At 38.4% G+C, this 27,938-nt stretch overlaps 1 protein-coding gene across 1 annotated transcript; it reads left to right on the top strand.

Annotated features, from left to right (window-relative positions):
• The first annotated feature begins 227 nt into the window (after window positions 1–227).
• On the top strand, window positions 228–27,938 carry gtf3c1 (general transcription factor IIIC subunit 1). Its single transcript, XM_088008934.1, has 40 exons — window positions 228–707; window positions 1,498–1,710; window positions 1,793–1,969; window positions 2,776–2,919; window positions 3,917–4,013; window positions 4,094–4,217; window positions 4,996–5,181; window positions 5,994–6,109; window positions 6,452–6,504; window positions 6,593–6,942; window positions 7,049–7,117; window positions 9,471–9,595; window positions 9,683–9,771; window positions 9,849–10,002; window positions 10,850–10,953; window positions 11,184–11,314; window positions 12,698–12,997; window positions 13,112–13,257; window positions 14,445–14,542; window positions 14,650–14,746; window positions 15,111–15,294; window positions 15,406–15,502; window positions 17,263–17,395; window positions 17,483–17,570; window positions 17,685–17,746; window positions 17,875–17,983; window positions 18,795–18,937; window positions 19,050–19,192; window positions 19,272–19,356; window positions 19,440–19,552; window positions 19,938–19,997; window positions 20,149–20,242; window positions 20,907–21,079; window positions 21,780–22,343; window positions 23,149–23,291; window positions 23,497–23,601; window positions 23,677–23,966; window positions 24,582–25,417; window positions 25,504–25,690; window positions 27,488–27,938. Exons 1-40 carry the CDS (start codon window positions 487–489, stop codon window positions 27,695–27,697), a joined length of 6,813 nt encoding a protein of 2,270 aa, XP_087865060.1. The 5' UTR covers window positions 228–486; the 3' UTR covers window positions 27,698–27,938.

Below are 27,938 nucleotides of genomic sequence, written 5' to 3'. Positions count from 1 at the left end.
ATGTGGGCCTGTTAAATGTAATTCTAAAGAATTGGATGAGGATATGTAGAATTGGAAAATAGAATAGTTACATAATATATAGTTATATAAATAAATAGTTACAATATGAAAGAAAAAAAGGCGTGTAAGAGCAGCAAAATCCTAGAGGTGGCCTCCATACTACTAGGCTTCGTGAAACAGCTGCTTTTCTAAAAGTGTCCTTGAGCGCCGCCTTGAGGAGAGGTTTATTCATTCATACGCACGACGTAAGGTCAAAGTTGAAATATGACGTATACAAACATTAACTAGTTGGACTCAGCGCTCTGGTTGCTATAGTTGCGGTAGCGTATTGTCCTGCATACTTTTATGGAAAAAAAAGTTATTGTTTTCTTGATAAACAGCAAGAAATAAGAAGTTGAGTCAAACGGAAGCGAACCGTATGTGTTCAACGATTCGGCTCGATTCGGTTTACTAGCGTAGCTTGTAGCATGCAGGGCTAGCTCAGCTATGGATGCGCTCAGCATCGTTGTGGATGAAGTGGCTTTGGAGGGACTGGACGGAATAACCCTCCCGTCTCTTTGGATACGTCTGGAGGACAGAGAGCCAAAGTTTCCCTTGAAGCTAGACAACTGCACCAAGGGTTTCATCTGGAGGTCTCTTGTTAACAACGCCGACCTGAGCTTCCACGAGCTGCCTGAGGAGAGAGAGGACATCGAGTTGTTTGACAGGTGCTCGCGCGACCCTTCCTGTTGCCAGTTTATTCAAAACTGAACTTTTAACATTTTCTTTGTTTAACTCGTACAAAGCCAAGCAGAGTTCAATATCACCACTTACTCCCGTAAAAGTCAAATGTTTTATTTAACTTTATACAATAGAATTTGTTATGGTCCAAGAAAGCACAATGAAATTTAAAATTTAACCTCTTCCTCACTTAAGGGGTAGACATTTTTAACAGATATCCTTAGTATTTAACACATAACTTTAACTAAAACTAAACATGAAGCCTGTTTTTTCGATATACGGTTTGCACAACACCCAACGATAAAGAAAACGTATATGGAGTCTGTACTATAATCAAGTTTTTTCAGTTGAGCTACTTAAATTAGACATGGACAGAACTGTAAAAGGTAAGAAAAGGTAGAAAAATGACATTCCTTTTAACCGCTTTCTTTCCAGTCAGGTTCTACAGCTTGTTAGGGACTGGAATAACACTTTTGTTAACTGCATATTCATATGTATAATTAGACTTATGTGAGTATTTGGTTTATGAATGTATAAATTGCAGGACGATTCCAATTTTCAAGACAAAACCTTCAACATGACACATTTTCTCACATTTTCTTGCTAAAACTATATTAGTTCCTGGCTGGAAATCAATTTATGTTAAATTTATTATCACCATCATGTTCCACTACATGGTGTTTTATGCTTTTCTTCATATATTTTATTATTAAAGGTTTAAGTCTAACATGAACCTTGAAGTTTTCCCTTTGATAGCCTGGATTTTTTTTGTTTCAGGTTTAAGGACATCGACCCAGAGACGGGCTTTGAAACTCAGAAACAGAAATTCTCTCATGACAGAAGAGACGTTTATCCTCTTCATGTCATTCCCGAGAATCAGGATGGAATACAAGGCTCGTGTGTCTTCTTCAAAGAGAGGAAGAACGTCACAAAGCAAATCCGCTCCAAGTCCTTTGCTCTGCTGGTTAACCTAGAGGAGGCTCAGGAAAGGTTGGTGTGTTTTAATAGTAATTCATGATATGGGAAAGTATTCATTTAAAGCTGAATACATTTCTCTTATTTTACCCTCTAGATATGGACGGAAGCTCGTGGTCGTGGCTTCCCAGGCTCTGCGCTTCCGAACTCTGATCGGAAGCAACAACGATCCCGAGTCAAAAATTAGCAACGACTCATACTGCGTGCTTGAGAAAGTTGGCCGAGGTCGTTGGCAAGGAGAGCTACAGAGCGATCTGCATGGAAGTCTGTTCAAGTAGGAGACACGCGAGATGTCCTTTGCTTCAGTCTGCTGTTACAGTTGCTGCGTTTCCATTACAAATGTGGCGCAAATCTTTGTTTTCTGCTAATGTCAAAAAAAGATAATTTCACAATTGCGGTGTTTTCATTAAGAAATAAAATGAATAAATTTTTTCACACGAGGAGTTATTGAACATTATGGCAGCGACGGATGTTAACAGTTACATGATATATATTTATAATTCAGCCATGACAAGCCCTTTACACTTGGGATTCATAATTCAGCCAATCAGAGGAGACGTTGGCATCTTATTCAGACGTTGGAGCGACAAACCCCTTACACTTGGGAGCAGCTTCATATGCTGCTTTTTGGGGAAATTGTAGTAATTTATTTTACTAAAGAGCTAAGGATTCAACACATTGGAATGACACACAGCTTTTATGAACTGTGTGATGCTGTGAGAGCTCTGCTGCAGCCAGCTTCAGATTGTCTGAAAGAAAACAAAAAACAAACCTTCATCCTCTTACCACTTCCTGTCCTCTTCTTCAATGTTTTCGTCATTAGCAACATCCGGCTAATAAAGAATAAAGTGTTTCCATTCCAGTTTTGCGAAATACATCTATTTCAAAAATGCTGAAAAAACCCCAACCTCATCCTAGAGGGGGAAAATCTATAATCAAAAAAGTTTTTTCGAAATTGGCACGCTTGCCTTAAGCAAATACATTTTTCTAATTACAATATGCGCAATTTTATGGTTGATGGAAACGCAGCTAATTGTTATTTTAATGTTCACACTGACACAAGCTGTTGATTCTGAGCAGGATAGATGCTCGAAAAATGCACTACTTGAGGAAGTGTCTTGTGAAGCATGACCTGATCACCATGCAGTCTTACGTCAGACGGCTGAAGACAGGACAGCAGCAGCACTCCATCCTGCTCCTGCTTAAGCGCTTCCATGTCAACAGGTCTGTTTGGTTCCGTTTTTGTTTTTCAGCTTATTTAGTCAACTCTTATAAATTCTCAAACTTTAGACACAACAAAATACCAGCAGAAGACTTTACAAGCATCACTACTAGGTCCATTAAACAGGGATGTAATAACTATTAACAGCATCAAACATCAGTATTCTGTTTCATATATTTGTAAACACTGTCTTTGCATTTTACGTCATATTCAACACAGTGGTCATTTTTAGGTTTTGCTTTGTTTTGTCTGATTTCATGATAACTTGTGCAGTCTTTAACGTCTGGCTTGGAAAAAATATTTACCTTTTTATACACAGATTTATATTACTAAGACATTCTAATCCTATGTTTTTGTGCAGTCATCGACTGTTTTGGTTTTTAAGTAACTGACAGTTAAAAAATGGAGCCCTTTGAAGATTTTAATCCTTGTATCAGGATTTTGGAACTTTAAATTCAGTTTACTATCTTTATCCATAAAAAAGATTATATAAAATATTTATAAATAATTTTTTGTATATGTGGTTAGAATCCACTGTGGGTGGGCTAAAGTGTGTGAGTCTTATGCCGCCGATTTGAGAACCCCTGTCAATATACTTACACTGATATATTTGATACAGTCAGTATTAGTAAGACCAGGAGTGGTCAATACTTTAAGCTTCTGGAAGCTTAAAACACAGGAGCAGCTGTGACTGTTTATAATGAAAGTATGTAATCTTGATTAATAAACCAACTAAACAAGGATAGAATAACAGAAAAGGTTTCATCAGTATTTATGCTGTTTTTGTCAATTTCTACAATTATTTTCATGCTTTCCAAAAGCAAAAAAAAAAAATCAAAATAAATTTAGAAATTCTACTTAAAAACAAAAACAAAAAGTCTCAAAGAAAAAAAAAACAATCTTTTTGTAAATAAGTTGTGTTGTGATTGTGTCTCATTTTACCCTCTTGTTGTGGTTCACCTCCTAAACAAATCCTCTCTCTTCTTTCTGCTCTGTCAGGCGAAACAAATACGACATCCTGATGGAGCACGTGTCTGACTTTCTGCTGCAGCTGCCTGACCACTTCACCACTGTGGACAATCTCAAAGAGCACCTCGTGAGCACCTGAGTGTGTGTGACTGCTCACGTTTCTTCTTGCTTGCTGTGCCGTTATGCTCCTCCGTTCTCTTCTTTCAGAATTTGAGCGAAAAGACTTTGAAGCGTCTCTTCAAAACCCTCCGATACAGCAAGCTGGTGGAGTTTTGTCAGTACGCTTTAGAAGACCTGGATCCCAGTGCTGAACATTGCACCAATAAAAATGGTAAACAGGGATTATTACATACGTGAGCACCACAACAACGAGGGGTTATTTTAGTAATTGTTTTAATCTGAAGATCAATAGGTTAATTGGTTGAAAAAATTGGCATTCAACAGATTTTTTATTTAGCCACTTAAGCCTGTTTTATACAATATTAGAAATACATTAAAAATATGCAGGAAACAAATAATTCATTTCCTTTGTTAAATAAGAAAATAAACATTTTATTGCAGGTGAAGCTAAAACTATTCCACTGGAATTTTGTTGACAAATATGCTTTTTTATCTTAAATGCAAAATGTATTTTGTACAATTTTATCTTAATTATGACTGAATATATTGTTTTTTGGGGTTTTTTCATCAAATGTCCTTTTTGTGTAGTGTGTGTACTCCAGTTAGTGATTAATCATTTACTAAATTAGTTGATGATTATTTCAATATTTGATTAATCACAATTAGTCTGATTAATCATTTCAGCTCCAACCACAATACAGACATTTGAGACTTTCCCATCAGTCTGTTAGCCCTCAGCTGATAACACTCGCATAAAGTCAAAACCAAACTGCTGATGTAAACAAAAGTATTTCTTGTTGTCGGTTTGAGTAAATATTTTCTGATTCAAAGTGTTTCTTCCTTCCTTTTTCTCTACTTTTAAAAGATAATTCAGTCACAAATGTAGTCAAAAGTGTAAAAATGCTTTACCTGAATTCTAACAACTTTTACAGTGGAAGCTTTTGGTTTAGCGCCTGATGAGTGATCATGCCTTTCTCCTTCTGCTCCAGGCAGTAAAGTCCTTATTCGCTGCATAAAACTCTTGAAGCCGTATGGAAAAAAAACTCCTGCAGATTCTGACGACGATGATGAGGATGATGACGATTACGCTGAAGGAGGAGGAGGAGGAAGAAGAGTCCTCCCGTCTGAGGGACGGATCATGGAGAGGGATTTCATGTCGCAGGCCTACCACATCAGTAAGTTTGATTAATTTAATAACGTGAAATCGCAAAGTAAGCCAGTCATTTTTAAGCCATTCATAAACTGCAAGAAGTGAAATATTACAAGAAATACAAAGGCGAAGAGTAAAAGAAGATCTTAAAATAGTGTTTTAAAAAGATGAGCTGCTTATTCCTCACTTTCTGTCATTACATTTTCCTTATTTTGGCCTACATTTACCAAAATTATAAGTTTTTACAGTATACTAGAATAATGAGAGAAGGATTATTATTTTTTATTTATTCCATAAAATTCAAAAACATACATACACTATTTTTTATTTTTTTTATTTAAACAGTTTTGGAAAAAGCAAGATGCCCTGAGTTAGTTACACCAGTTCTGTTTGGAGAAATGGGCCAAAATTCCAGAAACTCCTGGAAGGCGACTCACAGCCTTTGACCCAAATTATATCATTTAAAGTGTAATTCTACCAAATGTGTTTAATCTTCTAATTTTGAAGAACTTTATTGAAAATCTCTTCTCTTATTGTGGCATTTGGCAAGTAAAAATAATTTTCATAACCATAACTGAACTAAAACACACAATGTTTATTCTGATTTCTTTTCAGATAATGAGAAAACTTTGGTTTAAAATGAATGTTTGAAATTTGTAGCTGTGTTGTCATCCCTTCTCAACAACTACCCATCTGTACTTGGACACCTACTTATTTTCAGTCACAAATTTATCTTAATAGTTTCAGTTTCAGCTTCTTCTACATGTTTCTCTTTAATCCTAAAATGTGAAGCTAAATAATTTCTTCTCTGTTTTTGTTTTTGTTTTTTCCACTCAGTATTGTCTTCTGGTACAAAGGGAGTCCCTCACAGAGAAATTGGATTAAGAATGAACGTTGGTCGGCTGGAATCTCGCATGATCTGTCGTAAGATGGACAGGGATGGTGTTATTAAGGTAAATGTAGTTGTTTATTTCACCCTAAAGTTTGTGTTTATGTTAAGAGCAAAACCTGTTCTCTTTCAGTCAAACCTAACCTCCAGTTAACAGAAAGTCTGACATAATCCTGTTGGGTTTGTCTGCAGCATTTGCTTGGAACCCACTAGGGGCTTGGGGGCTTATTTTGGCCAAAATCTCTGTAATTAATTTAGCAAAATGAACATGTTAAGGCCCCAGGCCTATTTTTATAAAAGAAAAGTAGCAATTAAGATATTTCATAATTATATGATTACATTTATTTTGTAGTTTTCATCTGTTCCTGGGTCATATTTTTATATTGGATTCTTTTCCATCCTACAGAGTTTTATGGAGGATGAGGGTCGGCAGAGAACCACAAAATTTATCAGCCACAAGTTTGTATAAACGATTGACTGTTTTCCGTTTTTTTACATTCCTTCGCCTGCAGCTCGTTATTTCAGTTGTACTCGTTTGTCTCCACAGATGCGCGAGCGCCAGCGATCAACTCCAACTGTTTGCTAAAGAGCAGGAAAGGAACAAGCTGCTGTCCTTTTCAGCGTCGCACAAATCGGACACCAAGACATCGTCCACCTCGAGCAAAAGCCGCAAAACTCCCAGAACCCAGAAGAGTAAGAAAGCAGGCAGAAGCCGAAACAAAGACGAAGAGGAGGACCAGCAGGTTTGTGTTGATCACACTGAGGATGAAGAGCTGAACGGAAAGGGTGGTGAAGCAGATGAAAAATCTAGAGCAAAGAGGACAGAGGAGGAAGACTGCGGGACAAGAAAGCAGACCGAACCTGACGCTCCCGTCACACCGTCTGCTCAAGCTGAGAGTGAGAATCTAATTGATCATAACTTTTGACATCTTAAGAATTATCAGCTTGGTGGAGTGTTTAAAATGTTTATCTCTGTGTTTTTAACATTCTTGTCATTTCTCAGGTGAATCGCCGTCCTGCAGCGGATCCAACGACGCTACAACACCCGACTCCGTATCCATTCCTGCTCCAGGTAGGTTGACAGAAATAGACGTTAGTAACTAAACTTTGTCCAAAGTGCGGCTCTGCAGCCATCTGTGGCCCTCTCTGAAGGATTTTATACAGTTTTTTTTATCTTTTAGGGCAACATTTACAGATAAATTACATCTTTAAAAAAATTGTTGGGAACAAAAAGCAAACCTATGTCAACCTACTTTTTCTGAAATGGAAATCGAACAGCTCAGACAAGAAATCAATCAACCCCTAAAACATATAGAAACTCTCTGATGATGCAAACCTTTAGGGCTGTTGTAAACGAATATTTTAGTAATCGAGTAATCTATCGATTATTCTTACGATTAATCGAGTAATCGGATAAAAAAAATAATAATAAAATGAAATATTGGTAAATCTGGCATAATACCGGTGTTACTATCAGATATCAATATCAGTCCAATTTTTCATATTTGAGCATCCCTAACAGTTGCTTTTTTGTAGTTTAGAAAACTAACCTGTAACAATAATAGCTCACTTTCTAAGTTAACCAGAAGAAAAGTTATAGAAAAATCTGAAATTATACTGAATTTAATAACAAAGAGGCAGGCTCACAAATATGCTCATAAAAAATGTCTACAATCCAGCTTTTAGTTTATGTATTCATCTTCAGTGAGTTTAATAGATTAATTAAACTCACCTTGCCACCTAACCTGTCACGCTTTGGGTTTGAAAATACGGGAAATGTGCCTGGAGTGGGAGGAGAGGGCGAATGAACGAACATGGGGTGGAGGGGAGGAAATAGACCAGCGGACTGACGAACCGTTAGACCGGGGGACGAACACGGGGGGAAGCAATACGGGACATTTACGACACCTTCACTGGTCACACTCAGAAACTCATCTACCAGCCATGTACGATGCGCTCCGCCACCCGTTTCTTCAGACCGGGATATGAAATTTATTGTGCGGTTCGTCGGTAAAGCTACATTTACACGGTAAGCATCAGCTACTCAGCCGCCCGCCCTGTTCAGTCTATCCGCTCACCTCAGCGCTCTTCCCGCCGTTCGCTTTCAACCAGCAGCCCCGGAGGAGAAATGCTGCCGTACTCCAGGCATTCCCCCAGTCATTTTAAGGATGCTTATTGGTTCCCCAAAAACGATAAAAAGTCGGGCATTATCATCAATCAATAAAATCCCCACGGGCCAATCTTGAAGATTGGACTTTATGCCGCTGAGACTTAGCTTTTGTCAACAACTCAGAGGCGGAAGTGAGAGCTCCGCGCAACGCAAATGAAGTCCCGGCCGGAACACGGTGCGCTAACTAATAAAACATAAATTAACGAAGCTTCGAGGCAGGTAAATTTTCCTCGAGGAATTTTAGTAATAGAGGTACTCGAATCATTCGAGGAATCGTTTCAGCCCTACAAACCTTATAGATGTCTTCATGTTTTGCTACCATTACAGCATAGCAGTTTTTTAGCAAATTATACTACAAAACTAGCTTAATTCTGCTGGTTTTGTAGCAACATTTTGCATGGACAGACTAAAGAACCCACTTTTTTAATATGTTAAGGTTACATGAAGCACAGCAGCAACCAGATTATTTCTAAGGAGCCTCATGTTTAAGTGTTTTAGAGTTTGTTTTGTGGGGTTAATAAACTAAGACGAGCTGAAAAAACATGAAGCTTTGCAATCAGTAAGAAGCCACAGATTGATTTTATGATATGCATCACTGTTACGCTGAACTTTGACCTTTTACTGATAAATGTTCACAAAACCAGGTTAAACGGTTTTAACTCATTCCATGTGTTTTATGTTGTATTAAACCTATTCTAGATTCTGTCAATAACAATGTAGGAAAAACTTTGTATATAGCCATTAAAGATATATTAAGAAAAAACTTAGATATATTTAAAATATACTTAAACAACTCTTGTTTTCACAAATCTTTACACAATTTATTTATTTTTTGACTGAGAAGTGTGAAGTATTGGATAATCAGATGAAATCAGTAGAATTAATGAAAATATAACTGGTTAGCTGGAATGGAAAAAGTTACCATTGCATTTATGGAAATTGCACCAATTTATTGTCCTTTTAAAATATCTTTGTAGATTTTGTCAAAATAAAAATATTCTTTAGTTTTAAGAAGTAGAAAAAATATAGAGATATATTTGGTGTGAAACCATTCTGGAAAAACAAAATTGCTTGTGTCTGCAGCTCAAACTGAAAATTGCTTCTCTTCTCTCTCATTTTTCTGGAATGTAAACTATAAGCCAAATATAGTTTTGCCTTAAAAGGGTTTTATCTACAGTTTTTTTTTCTTTTTTTTGCTATTATTTTTCTTCATGTGTGTTTTGGATTTCTTTTCTTGCATCAAAATAACCTCCAGTGGAAGAAGAGGAACAACCCAACTCAACTCCTGCCAGCTCTTTGTCTCAGAGCGAGGCTGTGCATCCATCTGATAACCCGGCGAACGCCGAGATCGTTGAGATTGATAGTGTCTTCCAGCCACAGGTGATGACTCCTTATTGTTATCTGTTTGTTTTTTCCTCATGAAAAGGTTAAAGTTGACCACTTTTTCTTCCCCTCTTCTTCCTTCAGAGATCTCATGAGACGTACCGCCTGCTGAAGAGGAAGAACATGATTGTCGAAGCAATTCAGAGCTTTAAGATCATAGAGGGCTTCTTCCCGTCAGTTTTGTTTTCTTTGCTTTGTGAAGTGAATTGGACTCTTAAGGGGAAATCTCAACGTGGTTGTTTGTTTTCAGGCTGCAGAAAATCATCAATGATGCAGAAAAGAAGGATGGCGTCAGCTCAAAGTGTTGCAAGAAGACTGTTTTGCGGCTTGTCCACAGTCTGTCCAGGGAAGGCCTGCTAAAGCTTTACACCACCACCGTCATACAGGACGGGGTCACTAAGAAGGTATGCAAACTCCACTCCATACGTGGGAAATGGCCTGCATTTGTATGGAGCCATACTTGAATTTATGCTAGGAGAACTAAATGCTAGAACAGCTGGATTTTTCCTTTCCTTTTGCTAGATTTATTCACAAACTATCATGAAGATGTCACCAAAGCTAATACAGCTAATATTAATTAATTAATATATTAATGTTAAGGAAATAACAAAAACTGAAATTGAGAAAAAAAAATTCTAATTGAAATAAAGAGAAATGGTAATTAATGGGTGAAAACCATCTGGAACTGTTTATCAAACTAAAACATATTGAAGTTATAGATACAATATCCTTTGTTTTTGTGTTTATGAATCCTTTTATCAGCCTTTCAGACTGACACACAAGCAGTTTATGTCAGCTGTCACCAAATTACGTCACTCAATATTCCTGGCTGCTCTATTCTAGTCCACAAAATGGTGACAGCAAAGTTTGGGGGAAAACATCAGAATCAGTTGTTGTTCAGTGATAATTGATGACTTTTGATTTTGAAAATGGTTTCTTCTGCTGAGTATTTATTACCCAATCGATGTTTACATAATCACAATAAAACACTTAGACCTTTTCTGCACCGAAAAATGAGCCAAAATATGAAAAAAACTAAAACTACTACTATAACAACTAAAAACTAAACTAAACAATATTTAAATAATAGAAACTGGCAAGCACTCTAGTAACTAATTAAAACTAACTGAATTAGACAAACAAAAAGTCACATTGAAATAAAACTAAATTATAAAGAAAAACCCCAAACTATTAATCCTGGTTAACATTTTTGTGATTTCTTTCTTTCTTTTTTTTCCTTCACACATGTAGGTGGACATAATTGCTCATCCATCCATTCAGCCGAGTGATGTGAGAGTCAGTCAGCTCATCGAACAGATCCGGTTCAGAATCTCCAGCTCCTACGCAGCTGGACGGTAAGCACCAACAAGATGGGCCATTTCTGCTGAGGTCCAGTAAAAAGTTCTGTATCGTTGTAGGATGGAAAGGAGTTTTTTAGTTTTGCATTTTCTTCTCATCTTCCCTCCAACCTTTTGATGCCCCGACAGCGACCACGACTTTGAAAAACACCAGCCTACAATATGTCAAGTTTCTGTTTTTTTTTTTTAACTTATGTTCATTTTGTCTTTTATTGTCTGTCCCTCAGTCTGCAGGTTACTGAAGAAAAAGGAGAGCAGCTCAAATCAGAAAAGGCAACCACATCAAAAGCACAGAAGAGCGTCTTAAGAAACCAGATGTTAGGATGTGATGAAGACGCGAGCTTTAAACCCACACCAGGTTCTCTGTGATTACTTTTAATGAAGTATACAGAAAACACTGTGGTTTACAGATCTTTTATTAATTGACATTCTTAATAATCACTCATAATGACACATTGGGATTTCAGTTTTTGTCAAGCCAGCTTTTGTAAACAAAGACGTGGATATTTGTACTTTATCCCTTTAGGTTTCATTCATTTTCTAGTTAATAGTTTGAACTTCAGTGTTAGGGTGCTAAACTTGCTGGTAGGAGATTGTCACACTATGACATCAAGTAGAAACAACACAGTTTTATAGTATCTGCAAAAATAATTTAAAACAAAAATGTATAAAACCATCCAAGTGCTTTAATTTAAATCGGAAAATTTTCCCACTGATGCTCAGGGCCGAATTTATAGGGATATGGGCCCCTGGGCTAGAGCCAGTTTTGGTGCCCCATCCACTAAGGAAAAAATATTTTACTATTTTCACAGTATATTAATAAGTAGTCCTACTTATTAATTACAAATTGCCCCAGCAATTATTGTGATAAACGATAATGTTGTTGTTTTTGGGACCATTTTCAAGTAATTTATTGATTATGGAATAATAATGTAAGTGCTCTCTCAGAGAACAACAGACTTCAATTATGTAAATAACACTTAACAGTGGAACTGGAAGATATTGGAAATATCAACAATAAGATAACCAAAAGCAAAAAATAAAACAGAGATAACAAAAATGCACAAAACAGAAATCATAAACAAAAGGGACTGTGATGTCTGTAAACAAACTTGTCTTTCAAAATATAAAAACCATCAGAATGGAAACTATCAAGCTCTTTTTAATTTACCGTGTGATTAATTTATTAATTGCTTATTGCGACAGGCATATACAAAAAACGTGTGCATAAAAAGAATTGTAATAAAAAAAAATAGAAACCCAAAATTTGTGGGGCCCCCAAAGAATTGCCGCCCTGAGTTACTGCCCCGGTGAGTCGTTTCTAAAGTCTGGCCCAACTTATGCTAAATCTAGCATGTTGATTGTTATAGTTCTCAGTGCTACAGACAGTTTGCTCACTGTAGTTTCAAAACAACTGCAGAATGATGGAAAGTATTTCTTTCCTCTTAGAAAAACTAAGTTGCCACTTACAGTGGAAAATGTTGTTGAGCTCGATAATTACATTCAATCTGTTAATGAGGCTAATTATGTTAGAAAATGTTTTTCTGGCACTTTTATAAAAAAAAAGAAAAAGAAAATTAATTAATACAATTTCCAGGATTCCAGAGAGTATAGTGCCTAATTTGTTATCGAAAACAAATGATTTTGCCATAAGACAGCATTATAAATACATCCAATTTCAGGACTTTTTGTGAGGTTAACCAATTTTCCAACCGTATTTCTTCTCTTTTGACGTTTACAGTTCCTGGATTGGGCAAAACGTTGGGCTTCCAGCCCAAGATGATTCGTCTGCGTGTCGTTCACAGTTTCCTCTGGTACCTCATCTACGGCCACCCACTGCGGAATAACCCCACTGAGGCTCTCTCTGCCATTCAGAGTCCGGCGGAACCGGCCAGTTCTGATCCTGGTGCCGGGCTCCCAGAATCCCAAGCAAAGCAGGACGAAACCTCTAACCCGCCTCCAATAGACGAGGGATTAGGCGATGAAGACGGGCTGCAGGGTGATCAGCCTAAACCGGATCAGTCTGATGCCGACATGAAAGGTAAGAGTGTCATTGGGGTAAAGTGGTAAAAAAACTACAGGTATTTCTCTGTAAAGGTACTTGTCACTAAAGGCCATTAAAGAAACATTCATATTTCTTGTGTCTTTCTGACAGTGTATGCTGATGAAGACTCATGGAGGAGATTTATCCCTCCTGTTCCTCTACACAAAGGTTTCACCAGCGGCTGGGCAATGGTTCGCAGTCTCCTCCTGTGCTTGCCTCTCTCTATTTTTGTGCAGATCGTCCAAATCAATTACAAGGTGAGAGCAAAGTTTTATGTAGAAGTTAAAGGAACATGTGATGCTCCAGTAAATCCCCTGTGGTCAGCTGAATTCTTTTTGGTTGAAATTAAATCAAAAATTGTTGATGGTCATGATAATAATCACTGTAGATTTAGATTAGGAAATGAGATGATCATCTCTCAAGAGATAAGAAAACATAAAAGGGTCAAATCATTTTTATGTTGTTCTCAGTCAGAATTAGACATTTTCTTTGGCATGACATCAATCACACCCTTCTTATAATCTGACAATGCCTGATAAGTAGAGGCAGATCTATTCATTCTACTTCTATTCTTTGTGCTCTGAGCGACGACAAGCTATATTATTTATTTTTTGTTATATTTCGAATTCCTAATTGCACTTTCTGAACCATGTGAAAGGTTTGTTACAGTTTATTTTCACATGTTTGACCAAAGTAGTCGACCTATTGTTTTAGTCAGCTTCACTTTTTTTATTTATTTATTTTACGTTGGCTTTTATAGTTCTAATTGCACTGACTGAACAAATTAAAGTTGTGTTGTTTTTACATGTTTGATCAAGCTTGTGAAGCTATTGGCGTATTTAATGAGCTGTGCTAGGGCAGAGTTATCGAATAAATCTGTAATTCAGTGCATTTATTTCTGTGTATGAAAATAAATAAATCTGCATATAACTTACTGAACCTCAGATGTCAGTATTGGAAGTAAAAAAAAACAAACAAAAAAAACAAGTGGATCTGTACATCCATAGTACTTAATCTTGGTCGTCTGTCTTAAAATGTCTTTGTCCTGATTCCTAAAACTGACAGTTTTTCCTGCTTTGCGATTAATTCAGCTAATAATTTTGGGAGTTTTTCATAGAACATTGAAATTTCATTCCCGGTTGATTCATAAAATATTTAAAAATGTTTAAAAAAGCAAACAAAACAATGTGAATTCCACACACTTGGTCCAAATATACATTCTCTTTTCAGCATCAAATGTGAAAGACACACTTGAAAGACATAACAGGACAGGATGTTTCACAAAATCTACTTTATTTCCTCATGGTTAGACATGTGAAACTTGTTTTACATTGAAGTTGATGCAGACAAGACAGAAAGGCATTAATGCATAACTGCACACCTCGCACTTCACAAGCAACAATTTTCTGCTCATGCCTGTCTGCTCATGCCTGCGCGTCCGCAGGTGGATGAGCTGGAGGATTACCTCAGTGACTCTGTGAAGCAGCACTATCTCGTCAGAGCGCTGCCCGCTAGAATGAAAAGACAGCTTCTTTATAAAAGGTGATTTTCATTTCTTTCTCTTTTTCTTTACCTTTGAATATAATTTCCTGTCATAAACCGTGGCCTTGTCTGCCGAGCAGCAATTACTGCCTTTTTTTCTTTTCCAGGAAATACATTTTCCTCTTTCATGAGAACCTGCAGAAGTTGACCTACATGGGTTTGGTGCAGTTCGGTGTAGTTGAGAGATTCAAAGACAAAGACCAGGTACTGAGCAATATCATAGATGTAATTAAAATGAAAACATTAGCTTCATTTATATACTGACCCATTCAATACATTAGAATATTATTAAAAATAATATTCTTAATATTCTAACAGTGTTTTCCGTAATTTAAGGAACTTTATCATTAAGTGAAACACATTATACATATTAATTACACACAGGTTGATGCTACAGAGCCTTCATTTCTACTAATTAGGATGATTTTCTGCTTACAGCTAATGAAAACATGACATTTAAAATTAAAATGCTTCATATCAGTCAAAATTTCTTAATAAGAAAGATGGTGTCAAAGACAGAATATGTTGAATTCATTTCTTTGCTGTCATTCGTTTTACTCTCATCCAGGTGTTAGTTTACCTGAAGCGCAACGCCTCCATTGTCGACACAACCACTTCCGAGCCTCACTACTGGCTGGTGCAGGAGCCGCCTGATTCGCCTTTCGAGAGGCGCCAGTACACGTTCAACACCGCCGAGGACGTGGAGAGCTTCTGGTTCGACCTGATGTGTGTCTGCCTCAATACTCCACTGGGTACATGGATACACCGACACATAAAATGCTAATTCAGTGCCTAAGACAATGTGAAGTAAAACAGTTGTTATTTGAAGATCTGACTAATTTTGAGCTTTTCTTCTTATGAAGGGGTGGTTCGTAGCAAGAGAAACAACCCAGACGATGATTCGGCACCTCCTTTTGTGCACGATCACAACATGATTGCTGGAATGAGTTACCTGCTAAAGTAAGCAGTATATTACGTCTTCATGTATTAGGAAAAAAAAAACTGTTTAGAAAACAAATTGCTCATTTTTGTAGAAGTCTTTCTGTAAACACTTCTAAATCGAAAGAGTCTAATTAGGTTAAAAAAAAGACACATATATCCTCATTGGCAAATTAATATATTCTTAATTAACCTCTCCAAATTGCCCCTAGGTGTGAGTGTGTGTGTGTGTGTGTGTGTGTGTGCATGGTTGTTTGTCTCTGTGTTGCCCTGCGACAGACTGGCGACCTGTCCAGGGTGACCCCGCCTCTCGCCTGGAACGTTAGCTGGAGATAGGCACCAGCACCCCTCCCAACCCCACTAAGGGACAAGGGTGTAAAGAAAATGGATGGATGAATGGATGGATGGATGGATATGAGTTACTACAACATTTCATTTCTCTTTGGGATGAATAAAGTATTTTTGAATGTTGAAGTTTTGAATTTATATATGCATACAATTTCAGGACCTTTTGAAATTTTATGCAGTTTCCAAGCTTTCGAGCTTTCGTCTCACTGAGCAGTGCAGTGGAAAATGTTAAGGTTACTATGATTATTAACTGAATCAATGCATAACAGTAGTATGATTCTTGTGTGATGCTTGAGCTCTTGAAAAAGGCTCCTGAAGCAGTTTCTCTGGCCTTAGCTTTACAGTGAAGTCATTGAATTGCTTCTTTATCTCTCATGGCTCCCCTAGTAAAAGAAGACGTGTTTACTGCCTGGTATCTGTTCTGTAACCAAGTAGATTATCAAACTATGTGAATGGAATGAAACCCTCCCTATAAAACCATAAGCTGTGTTCTGCTCCAGGCTCTTTCTCCTGACTGCGATCAGTGAGCAGAGACTTCGAACGATGTAGAGACTTTGAATATATACCAATTTAAATATAAGTATATATATTCTCTCCCTGGTTCTTTGGGTCTTGAAACAGTTTCCCCTCACTCTTTGTTGAAGGAAACTTTCCACAACAGCAGCTCTCCGCTCAGCTCCTCCAGACTAGTCAGCAGCAATTATAAAACACCTGGCAGAACTGAACATCTGCTGAGCTCATGATAGGAGCCACTTCCCAGTGAAACACTGATAAAAATGTTGTTAAAGAGCTAATAGAGGAGACATGTTGTGATAACTTCCTGAATGGAGAGTTTCAGAAAAAAATTAAGTTTTTAAAGACATGGAGGCCCAGTTAATTATAATAAAATCAAATTTGATGTATATGTATAGCATTTTTATAACAACTGAAAGTAATGCTACCCCATAATTTTTCAGCTAGATTCTAAATTATGACCTTCCACCTCTGTGGTTTATTTGAATAGTTTGGACAGTTCGTTGCTTGGTGAAGAACTTTGTATGTGCTTGAATTCAGTGTGCGTACGTGTTTGGAAACGAGCCGTCTCTCTCAGCCTGTTTGTCCTTGTTTTTGTGGAGTTATGGGAGCAGATTAATGAGGTCCAGGGTGGGAGGAGTTGTTTTGAGTGTTGTGTATCTTGTTGCTGCAGTGAGGCTGCACAGGGCCTTCAGGAAGCGCAGGCCGCCGCCAGTAATCATCTCAGCTGTTTTACAGAATCTTCAGAGGCTCTTCTTGTTGGCCTCAGTGCGGCTGCTGTGTCACACTCTCAGTAACAGATAAAATAATGTAACGTTACATAGAAACTCGCATCTGTTTGTAGTCAAAATTTTTAGATTGTGAATTAAATCAGCTGTAATAATCAGTACCTTTCATTTCTCCCATTCTTGCTCCCTTAGAGGTAGCTATGAAGTGTGTGACGACGGCTCCATACCGGGAGACGGCAGAGGAGCAGCAGGTCTGGACTCTGAACTCTTCAGTCATCTGAAACGCAACTGGCTGTGGACATGCCACCTACTCGCCTCTAAGCCAGTAACATAAACATTAGAATCACAGTCTAAAATTGCAACAGTATGTTGATGTAAGACTTTTATTAACTGTTATTATTATGGTTTCCAGAGGCCAAGTATTTCAGAGGGACCAGATTCCAAACTGAGGCTGAAGAGCCTGCTGAGTAGAAATTCCCTCAGGATGACTCTTCAAGCTGGTGAGTTTGTTGAAGGGCTTTTGTCCGTCACTTGTATCAAAACCTGGTGAGTTCTTGTGAAGCTGCCGTAGTATCATGTTGTTCCTGAACTTAACATGATGTTTGTAATGACAGGAAAAAGCCTCACACCTTGTTATTTGACCAACAAGCGGCCTCTGATTGCAGAAAACATTGAGGTATGACTGCGTGTTAGCTTCCGGTTTTTGTAATATTCACTTGATGTAACTACATAATCAAACAAATTTAAGTTATTGTTTTATGTCCACTTGCTGATTAAAAATATGATTGATTTCTCTGTAAACAGATGGGGATAGAGTCGGTTTTAAGAAACAAGCTGGTGGTTGGAGGAAAGGGACAGACAAGGAAGAGGAAGAAAACAGAAGCGGTCAAGGCCCCACGCAGGAAGAAAAAAGGTATTGTGTTGTTTACCATAGAACATGGTTCAGATGTGCTTGAAATTGTTTGTTAAAGATTTGAAAGGTGTAATTTTGTGAAATTATCAGGATGTTTTCTTAAGATGTCGTAAAAATTCACAAGATCTGTTCAATGAAATCATCTAATATCCAGACCTTAAAAGTTTAAAATGCTTTTCTTTACTTTTATTTAGTAAATTTATACATTTTTGTATTTGTTCGTTCAGTGGAACTGAACATCTGCTGAGCTCATTATAGGAGCTACTTCTCAGTGAAACACTGGTAAAAAAGCTGTTAAAGGGTTAACAGGGGAGCCATGTTTTGGTAACTTTCTATGGGCGGAGTTACAGAAAGAACAGGAGTTTTTAAAGAGACAGAGGCCCAATTTAAAGACGTTAAATTGCAAATTCAAATTCTTCTACATTATATTTAATAAGTAGCATTTTTATAACAACTGGATTTAATAGTTACTTCATTGCTCTATAAAATGGTGCTATGTGCCTGGAAAAAACATAATAGCGCTCTGTTAAAAACAAAAATGTGGGCTTAATTAAAAGTATGTTTAAAAGCTGCTTAAAGGTTGTTGTTTGCTAAAGATGCTTTTAATTTGACAAGCGAGACTCGGCATTACATATGTTCTAATTTAATCTACCATATTTGGGATTTAATGCACTGAACATGGGTTACTATGCAAGCACATTTTTTTTATACCTTTAACGGTCTTAAATTTTAAATTGAGCTTACTGAAACCAAAAATGAACAAAAAGTAAATACCTGAATTTCCACTGTTCTGTGTGCATTTGTTGTATAGAACCTAGAAAACGCACTCGAGCCCATGACGCGACTGACCACCAGGCTCTGAAGAGAATGACCAGACACCGAGTCTACTGGTCCGTTCAGGAGGACTCGGTCATGATGCTCTGCTCCGTGGCATCACACCTGCTCAACAGCAAGGTACAAATACACATCTGTTAGACATCAGACTCTTTTGATCATTTTTTTACTGTTTTTTTTTTTCTATAATCAACCTCCTGAAAGACGCTTTTCTTTCTTTCTTGTTTTGCAGATAAAAAGGCCGTTTGTGCCATTCTGTGTCGTAAGAGATCTTCTCCACGCAGAGTTCGACATATCGAAAGATAAAACATCTGTCGCTGTTGGACGTCGCACAAGATACATCCTGAAAAATCCTCAAACACTCCTGAACTACAGGTGGGGCTAGAGAGCACATGTTAGACTGAACTTTTTCAATGAAATCCCTCAAGGCGTTTTAATGAGCTGTTTGTCTCAGGATCTGTTTGGCTGAGGTGCATCAGGACAAAGCTTTGATGAGCCTGTTGGAGAAGAACAAACCTGCTGACCCGGATCAGGCAGACGTGCGTTAATCTGTTTCTGTTTTCTTAACCGTTTCATGTTGACGGTAGGGAATTTGGATTCATGCTTGCTCGTTGTGTTTTAGGACTGCGCCGAAGTCTTCTCGGAGTATGTGCGGCTGCTGAGACAGAAGTTCAGCACCGTCATGTGTGATCGCAACCTGGTCATACCTGACTCTCAAGAGCAGATCTTCACACGGTAAGAATAGATCAGGGGGTGTCCAAAATGAGGTGCATGGGCCATTTTTGGTCATTGAAATAATTTTTGTTTGGTCCCCGACAACAAGTCAAGAAAGACAAAAATTTGTCCAGCAAAATAAAAAACAATGGCTGACCCACAAAATGTCAAAATTGTTTGAAGTCCGTTTTTATGGTTTGGATCTTTAATGATGTACAGATTTAAATTTTTTTAAGTTTATTGTTGAGCAGATAAAACTAAAATTTAAAAAATCACAAGTAACAAATTTGTAAAATATTTTGACTCCCGAAGGCAAAACGTTTGGCCACCACTAGCATAGAAGATTTTTCTGTGTTTGTCTTTAAAACAGATCAAGGTTACCATATGCATAATCTTTCGTTTGCAGATTTAAAGTTTCTGCGATAGACAGTGGAAAATATGTCCCATCCAAAGACATCATCAACTGGTAAGGATTTTTATGGATGTCTTCAAGATGTAAAGCATTTTGAACTACCGTGTTGCTGAATTGTGCAGTACAATTAAACTTGGATGAATGTTTCTTCTGTTTATGTTGGTTTTGGTGCCTATCATGGTTTGTTTGTGTTTATTCCTCACAGCAAAGAAGACATCCATGCTATCGTCTTACACAATCTGATCCAGAGCTCTATGTCTATGACCAATGGTCAGATGAAGTCTTTCAGATCATTTCAGGTGACAACAACATGCCATTTAGTTTGAATAAATGTAAAATGCAATAGGACATTATTTAAGCCTCTCTTGTTGCAAGGTGTTTATTTATTGTGAATTTTCTGTTCAGACTTGCGTCTGTTGGTCTTCTGTCATCATTTTACAGCAAAAGAGGAGCATTACTATGTAAAATTGACCATTTGAGCTTTACATTACATTATGTAACCATATGTGGAGTGTTGCTTTGATTCTTTCATGCATGTTTGAGAAACCCTTTAATCTCTCATGGCAACCATTCAGCTGTGTAAAACATTTGTAGAAACTGAGCTACTGCTCAGTAAAACACTGATAAAAATGTTGTTAAGGGGTTAATAGAGGAGCCATGTTGTGATGACTTCCTGAAGGCGGAGTTTCAGAAAGAGTTGGAGTTTTTAAAGAGACAGAGGCCCAATTTCAAGGTGTTAAATTATGAAGTAACATTTCTTTTTAAGTCATATTTGATGCAGCATCTCATCACTGCTGATTTTAACTGTTACTTGATTGTGCTACAAAATGGCTCTGTATGCCTGGGAAATGCATCATACTGCCCCTTTAAAATATTTTGATTGAGTCTTGTGACCAAATTCATAACATAAAATTATGAATTCTTACATTTCTGCCAAATGAAGTTTTATTTTTTGTGTTTTAGACTTTCCACACATACAGTAAGTATAACCAGGAGCTGCTCTGTCGAGTGTTCGTCCAGTGCAAGAAGAGGCGTATGTTCAATCGCCGTCGCATCAGTAAGACGCTCGAGCCCAAGAAGAACCGAGGCCTGCCCATGTTGCCCATGTCCTTCCAGATGTCCCAGACCTACTACAGGTCAGCGTTCTTATGTCCTGTATTAAGTGATTTACAATTTTTAAATTTCAGATTTAGACATTAAAACACAGTTAAAAATTCACGTTTTCTGGTATTAGACATGTATAAATAAATAACAGAACATAGCAGTTTGCCGGTGCCAGTACAAACCTCCAACTCTTAATAATCAGATTTGAGAACACAAAGCTCTGTATTATTTCTGCCATCTTGTAAGTCTCAGATAAAATTTAAACCCTTTTTATAGTGAGTTATGCAAACAGCTGCTTCATTGGCTGGAGTTGTGCTCAAAGTTGATGCTGCTTTTCTGTTTTGTGTTGTAAGTTTTTGATAAACAGAGCCAAGTTTGCCTAAAGTGCCATTTCTTTTCAATTAGGGATGCACTATATATTGACATTAACAATATCGACCAAAGTTGCTGTTTTTTTTTTTTGTTACATATTGGAATCGATCTCACAAGTAAAAATGTTCCGAATCCCGATATTAATATGTCTTCCAGAGGAGTTTATGCATGTGACAAAATGTATGCTTATATAAATGTATTTGTGTTTTTCAGTTACAGATATCAGCCCAAATTTGAATGTATATCTTAGAGTGACCTGAAATTAATAAAAGATTGATATCCAGTGTTTGATGGAAATTAACAGCTTAAGCAAATTAACAGCTCAAACAAATAATTTGACTGTATTTTGTTGCCTGGCAGGCATTTCGTGTGGCGCTTTCCATTTTCCCTGTGCACCGACTCCTTCTGCTTCTTGAGGAATTTAATAACCAGAGGGCCAGGGGTGGACAGGCCTGTCACCGCTTTCTATCACGAACCTGAAAACAGGTCACAAACCGGCGAGGAGGTGTACGTCAGGAAAACGTCAGAAAAGGCCAAGCACAACTCTGAAACGGAGCCACAGATGCAAACAGCTGGAGCCAAATCCACAGTCAAAGTAGACAACAACCAAAGTCTAACGCGGGAAGAGGAGAAATCCCAGGAATCAGAAGAGAAACTTGAGAACACAGAGGAGAAGATCCAATCAGATGAACAGAAAGATCCATCTGGAGATGATGATGCTTCCTCGAGCAGAGAGCAGATGGATGAGTCACCGGATCCTCCAGACCTATCAGATATGCTGCTGTTCCCTCTGAGCTCTCCAGGGGGCGCCTGCTTGGTCTCCCTCAGCTTGATGACTCTGGGATGGCTGAGCGTCCATGTGTCCATCCCCAAGCAAATTGTAGTGGTGGACAGCAGCCTGGTGGACAATGAGGTGGTCAAGAGGTGAGTTCCTGTTTGAATGAAACTGGTGTCTGATCAAAGAAGTTTCCGGTTTTTTTTCTTTTCAAAGTTTTGAAAGAAGTTTATTTTGGGATAGACAAATCAAAAATACCGTATTTTCCGCACTATAAGGCGCACCAGGTTATAAGGGGCACCTTCAATGAATGGTCTATTTTAAAACTTTTTTCATATATAAGGTGCATTACATTATAAGGCGCATAGAATAGACGCTACAGTAGGGGCTGGACGTACGTTATGCATCCATTAGATGAAGCTGCACTACAGGGAATATCAACAAAACAATCCGACGCCGGTCGGCGAGGAGAGCCTTCCGCGACTGGGCCGGGGCGTGGCCGGACGATGGTCACCCTTCTCCGTTCGCGCACAGCATGTTGGTGGAGAACGTGGTGCTAAATGACCTGCAGATGACCTGATTCTAGACTGTCGGTAGGTAGATAGGTCAGTCAAACTTTATTAACAAACCAGCATTCTGACAACTATCCCAGCATACACCGCGCGCTTCTTCTTCTTCTACGGGGAAATAGAAGTCGGCGGCTGCTTACTGTAGTTGCTAGACCTGTTGTGGCTCAATACTGGTCCATATATAAGGCACACCGGATTATAAGGCGCACTGCCGGCTTTTGAGGAATTTGAAGGTTTTTAGGTGCGCCTTATAGTGCGGAAAATACGGTAGGTTACATAAACCCTTTTTGTGCGTTAATATTGCTGTAATTTGGTGCTATTGAAGTTGCAAGGCCAACATGAAGAAAAAGCAAAAGATTAAAAAGTATGACTTATTGATTTCCAGCATGGCTGCTTTGGAAGAAGATGATGATGACGACGATGACGATGGCGATGAGTGTGATGGAAGAAAAAAGCTTCAAGTGAGCGCTCACCAAGCGTCACACACCAACTACTTGTTGATGCGGGGCTACTGCTCTCCAGGGATTGGTAAAACTTTATGTTATTATTTTTACTTTTCACTTTTATTTCCATTGTGTTCACTGAAAATTGTCATTCTATTGATGGTATTTAGTTTAGTTTTTTTTTTTTTTTTTAAAACGTGCTTTTTTTTCTTATGCAACAGCAACTTTTTTGTTCTATGAAAAAACAGAGAAAAAAATTCAACTTCAATAAATATATTTTTTTGTTTTAGTTAAGTTGCGCAATCTTAACATGAATGACAACATTGTGGTGGAGTCGTGCATCCTGAAGCTCAGTCTGCGAGGCGCTCCAGCTCACCACCTCTTTAGTGAACAGAGTAGGTACCAGAGGATTCAAAACTTTCACAATTAAGTTTTCTGAGCTGTAAAATCAAAATTTTTCTTGTTTCTAGTTGCTCCGCCTTTGGAGTTGACTAAATCTGGCCCCTCGCTGCTGCCTCCCATCCTCACCCGCATCATCCTGTCGCCGTCCTACTCTCCGCCCACTGCAGAGGAGTGTGACGAGCGCTTGGTTCGGGACAGATGGTACAGCGCCCAGGATATTGAGGCGTGCGCTCGGCTCAGGAGGAGTTTAGACGAAGCCGGTGAAAAGGGGTTGGATGAACGGGATCTCCACGTCTCTCATCTCCACCTGCAGGAGGCGCGGTCTGGACGCACGAGGAGCCTGCAGCAGTACCTGAAGGTAAACGCACAGAGTTAATTGTTGCCTATTGGCTGCTAACTTTTCACTTTCGCTTCACAAGTTAATGAAAGTGGCGCAAATAGAATAGAGATGCACCAAGATGATATGTGGAAATAAAATCATATACAAATATTTTCTGATCTACTACAGCGTTTACATTAAAAAGTGCAACATTGCTGGGTAACTCAGTGATTAGGTTTTTTGTTTTTTTAATAGCATTCTTTATTTAAGAATATTATTATGAACCCAACATATACGCATCTGCATATATATACATGCACATACGTAATACAACAAAAAAGAAAAAAGGATTAGTGTCTCAGTAAACATTTAAAATCCATTTCAGTTATTGACATTTCTCAGACAGGTCCTCATGGGCTCACATGTTTCTCTCATAAAAAAAGAGAGAAACATACATATATTTAATGGACACACCGCGATAGCGAAGTAGTATTTTTTTTGTTGTTTTTTTTACATTAACAGAATATCAACAAAGATTTGTGCACATTTGTATTGGAAACGCAGCTGGTGTGATTTTTGTAGATGGGAAGTTGTAAAAATCTGGGATCCTATAGAGCGAAGTAGATGTCTCTGATAGACGCTTTTCTGCTTCAGGATCTGCAGGAAGAAGGCCAGGTGGTCCGAGTCGGGAGCCAGAGCGTCCGCTGGGTCCTCATGCAGCACGCCGAGCCGTGGCTTCTGACTGTAAACTGCAAACAAATGTCTCAGCCTCATGAGAACGCCAACAGGCGTCCCCACCTGACAAGTCAGTACAACTTCCCCTTTGCACGCAAGAGGTGCATTAAAGCAATGCAGCTGGAGGCTGAGGGACCGCCTGCAAAAAAACCTGCATCAGACAAAGAGAAGCAAACGGACGGAGATACCAGGGCTGATGGACCTGGGAAACCCAGTGAAGACGATGCAACTGGGAAACTTGATGCAGACGATGGAACTGGGAAACTTGATGCAGACGATGGAACTGGGAAACTTGATGCAGACGATGGAACTGGGAAACTTGATGCAGACGATGGAACTGGGAAACTTGATGCAGACGATGGAACTGGGAAACTTGATGCAGACGATGCAACTGGGAAACTTGATGCAGACGATGGAACTGGGAAACTTGATGCAGACGATGGAACTGGGAAACTTGATGCAGACGATGGAACTGGGAAACTTGATGCAGACGATGGAACTGGGAAACTTGATGAAGACAATGGAACAGGGAAACCCAATGAAGCCGAACAGCAGAAAGAGCGGACAGATGATGGAAGCGGAGATAAAACACTGATTTTAGAAACGGGGAAAGAAGTGCTGACACAGCCTGAACAAGAAGGAGAGGAGAAGATGGAAACCGAGCAAGAACAAGCCAGACCAGGGAGGATCAGAAAATGCAGGGAAAGTAGTGAAAAATTGGAAGAGGCTGTAGAATCACCATCAGTCGATACTGAGTGAGTTTTCCCTGCAGCGAGCTTTATCCACTCTTCCCAGATCCCGTTATTCACTTTGTTCTACCTCCGATCTCTCGTCCACGCAGGGAGAACTTGAGCTTCATCAGCCGGCCATGGCGCTTCATCGACGGAAAGGTGAACCGGCCGGTGTGTAAGGCAATCCTGGAGGCGGTTCTGTACCACATCATGTCTCAGCCGGGCCTCACTCAGCAGACGCTACTGGAACATTACAAAGACGCCCTGCAGCCTGTGACTGTGCTGGACATTGTGCAGGTAAACGGAAATTCACTCACAACAGGCAGCAGGTTTTACTTTCTCTGCTGGAAATGATGTTTGTTGTAGTTTAGTTGTCTTGGTTCCTGCAGGAGAACGGGCTTTGCACTGCCTTCTCCGAAGAGAGGATGCATGCTGATGCTGCATTTCTGAGAAAATAGCTTTTTTAGGGGTTGGGGGGGTGCTGTCATTTACATTTTTATTTTTAGCTTTTGTACATCATAAATAAAATTGAGTGTGATTGGAAATAAAAGTGAAATTAGATAATTACAAAAAGTCAGGTCTGATATTTTGGACAAATTCAACCTTTTTGACTAATGGCATTCAAAAAAACTGCCCATTGTGACTCTGAAAAGATAGTTTAAAAAAAATCAAGGAGTTCATAAAGGCTTTAATTTTATAGTTTAAATATTAAACTGCTGTTGGTCTAAAAATAAGAGATCGACACACGAGACCTAACTGTGTTATTGTAACAATGGATGGTTTCCTAAAAGGTTTTTAGAATAGAGTAGTTCTTTATTAATCCCAGTGGGGACATTCACTTGTTACAGGAGCACAGTGTGGGATTATAGTTTGTCTTTTATTACAATATGTTGGTGTTAAGGAGGAAATAAATAAGTCTTACCTAAGGTGAAACACTGAGTCAATCAAGAACGAATCAAAATGCATTTTTATTATTATTTTTTATTAAGAAATGAAGCAAAGAATATGAGCAGTGATTCCCCTGGCTAGTCCAGGAAAGTGAAGAAAAAATGAAAATACATTTCTTTCAATATCCACCAGCCCTCTTACAAAGAGGGGAGCAAAAGGGAGTATCCCACCCACCAGCTCCAGTTTACTTCACAACTCTGGTATTTGTACTTGCAGACTGTGATCCTGGACGGTTCAAACCCAGTTCAGAAATACCTTTCATTATGTGTTTCCAGTAAGCTGTCTCCAACATGAAGGGTGCTTTATAGATGAAATTGATTGATTGATTGATTGATTGATTGATTGATTGATTGATTGATTGATTGATTGATTGAAATAAAACAAAGTTTGTCCGTAACAGTTGGTTAGGAGGTATTGCAGCTTATATTGATTAACTGACTATGATCTATATGGCAGTATCACGGCTCATCTCTGCTGTTTGTCTGGAATATTATGTGCCGACATTCCTGTTCTAGTCAGGACAACCCAATCAGAGATAATGTGGTTCCAGGTTTTGCATCTGGAGCTGCAGAATCTTGGAAATAACAACTCCTTATTAAGAAGTATGACTCATAAAACTGAAACTGTTAAAAGTAACACAACTCATTCATTATGCAAGCGGACAGAAAACAGTTTGTTTGCAGCTTAAGGTGTGGCTTACATCTATAAAACTGAGGGTAATCAGTATATTTGATTTAAACAGATGCTTTCCGTCTAATCTGACTTTAAGATAATTTAAGCAAAACTAGTACCTACCCAGACTGTCTAATAGCTGCACCTGAAGCAAACGTTGACTACTGACTGAGAGGCTGGATGCACTTTTCACCTTTTTTTTTTTTTAATAAAACATACCATGTTACAGTTTCCTTCCACTTTATAAATCTGCAGTTTGTATTAGTTTATCGCATAAAGAAACAAAAGAAAATTCATCAAAGTCTGAAGTTGACCATGGCAAAAGAGAAAAAAGTTCAAGCTATACGAGTAAGTTAGCAGTTTACTGTAATTAAAATTAAAGTTATTTTATTTGGCAAGAACTGTATTAAACTCGCACCACTGACGGCCTCTAATGTTTGACAGCTAAGGTCTGGTTCTTTGTTTTCCCATCAGGCACTTGTAGAGTTGGGGTGCATAACAAAGAGAACTTTAGTTAAAGACCCAAAACCTTCGCTGTTCAGCAGTTCTGCGCCGGCCAGCAGGGGGAGCATTGCGACGATAGAGGAACCGGACACCGTGTTTTATGAGCCCACCATCAGCTGCTGCCTGCGGCTCTGCAGGGTGCTGCCCAACGAGCGACACTGGAACAACAATCTACCATAAAGCTGCTGGTTCTCCTCGGCTCACACAGTCTAGGAAGACTGTCTTGATTTTTTTGGTTAATTTGCTCTTTTTTATTGAGTAAAAAGTTGTAAAACTAATTTCTGTGAATATTTTTTCTCTGTAAAGATATGGTTAACAGCCAGCATTTTGTTTAGTTGCATTAATTTAGTTGTATTAATATTCTCTTAGTGCTTAATCTATATGTTTAAAAGTCTAAATAAAACTGTTTTTTCTAAAGATA

Source organism: Poecilia mexicana, unplaced genomic scaffold, assembly GCF_051168715.1.
Source record: "Poecilia mexicana isolate PSO_F unplaced genomic scaffold, ASM5116871v1 scaffold_2, whole genome shotgun sequence".
NCBI lineage: Eukaryota > Metazoa > Chordata > Actinopteri > Cyprinodontiformes > Poeciliidae > Poecilia > Poecilia mexicana.
This window is presented reverse-complemented; position numbering and strand designations above follow the sequence as displayed.

Bases quoted from the DNA above. Each gene is read 5' to 3' on its own strand.
- gtf3c1 (XM_088008934.1), top strand. From the start codon at position 487: ATGGATGCGCTCAGCATCGTTGTGGATGAAGTGGCTTTGGAGGGACTG. The intron at 17,747-17,874 runs GTATGACTGCGT...CTCTGTAAACAG, and splicing joins TGATTGCAGAAAACATTGAG to ATGGGGATAGAGTCGGTTTT. The intron at 17,984-18,794 runs GTATTGTGTTGT...TTTGTTGTATAG, and splicing joins CCCACGCAGGAAGAAAAAAG to AACCTAGAAAACGCACTCGA.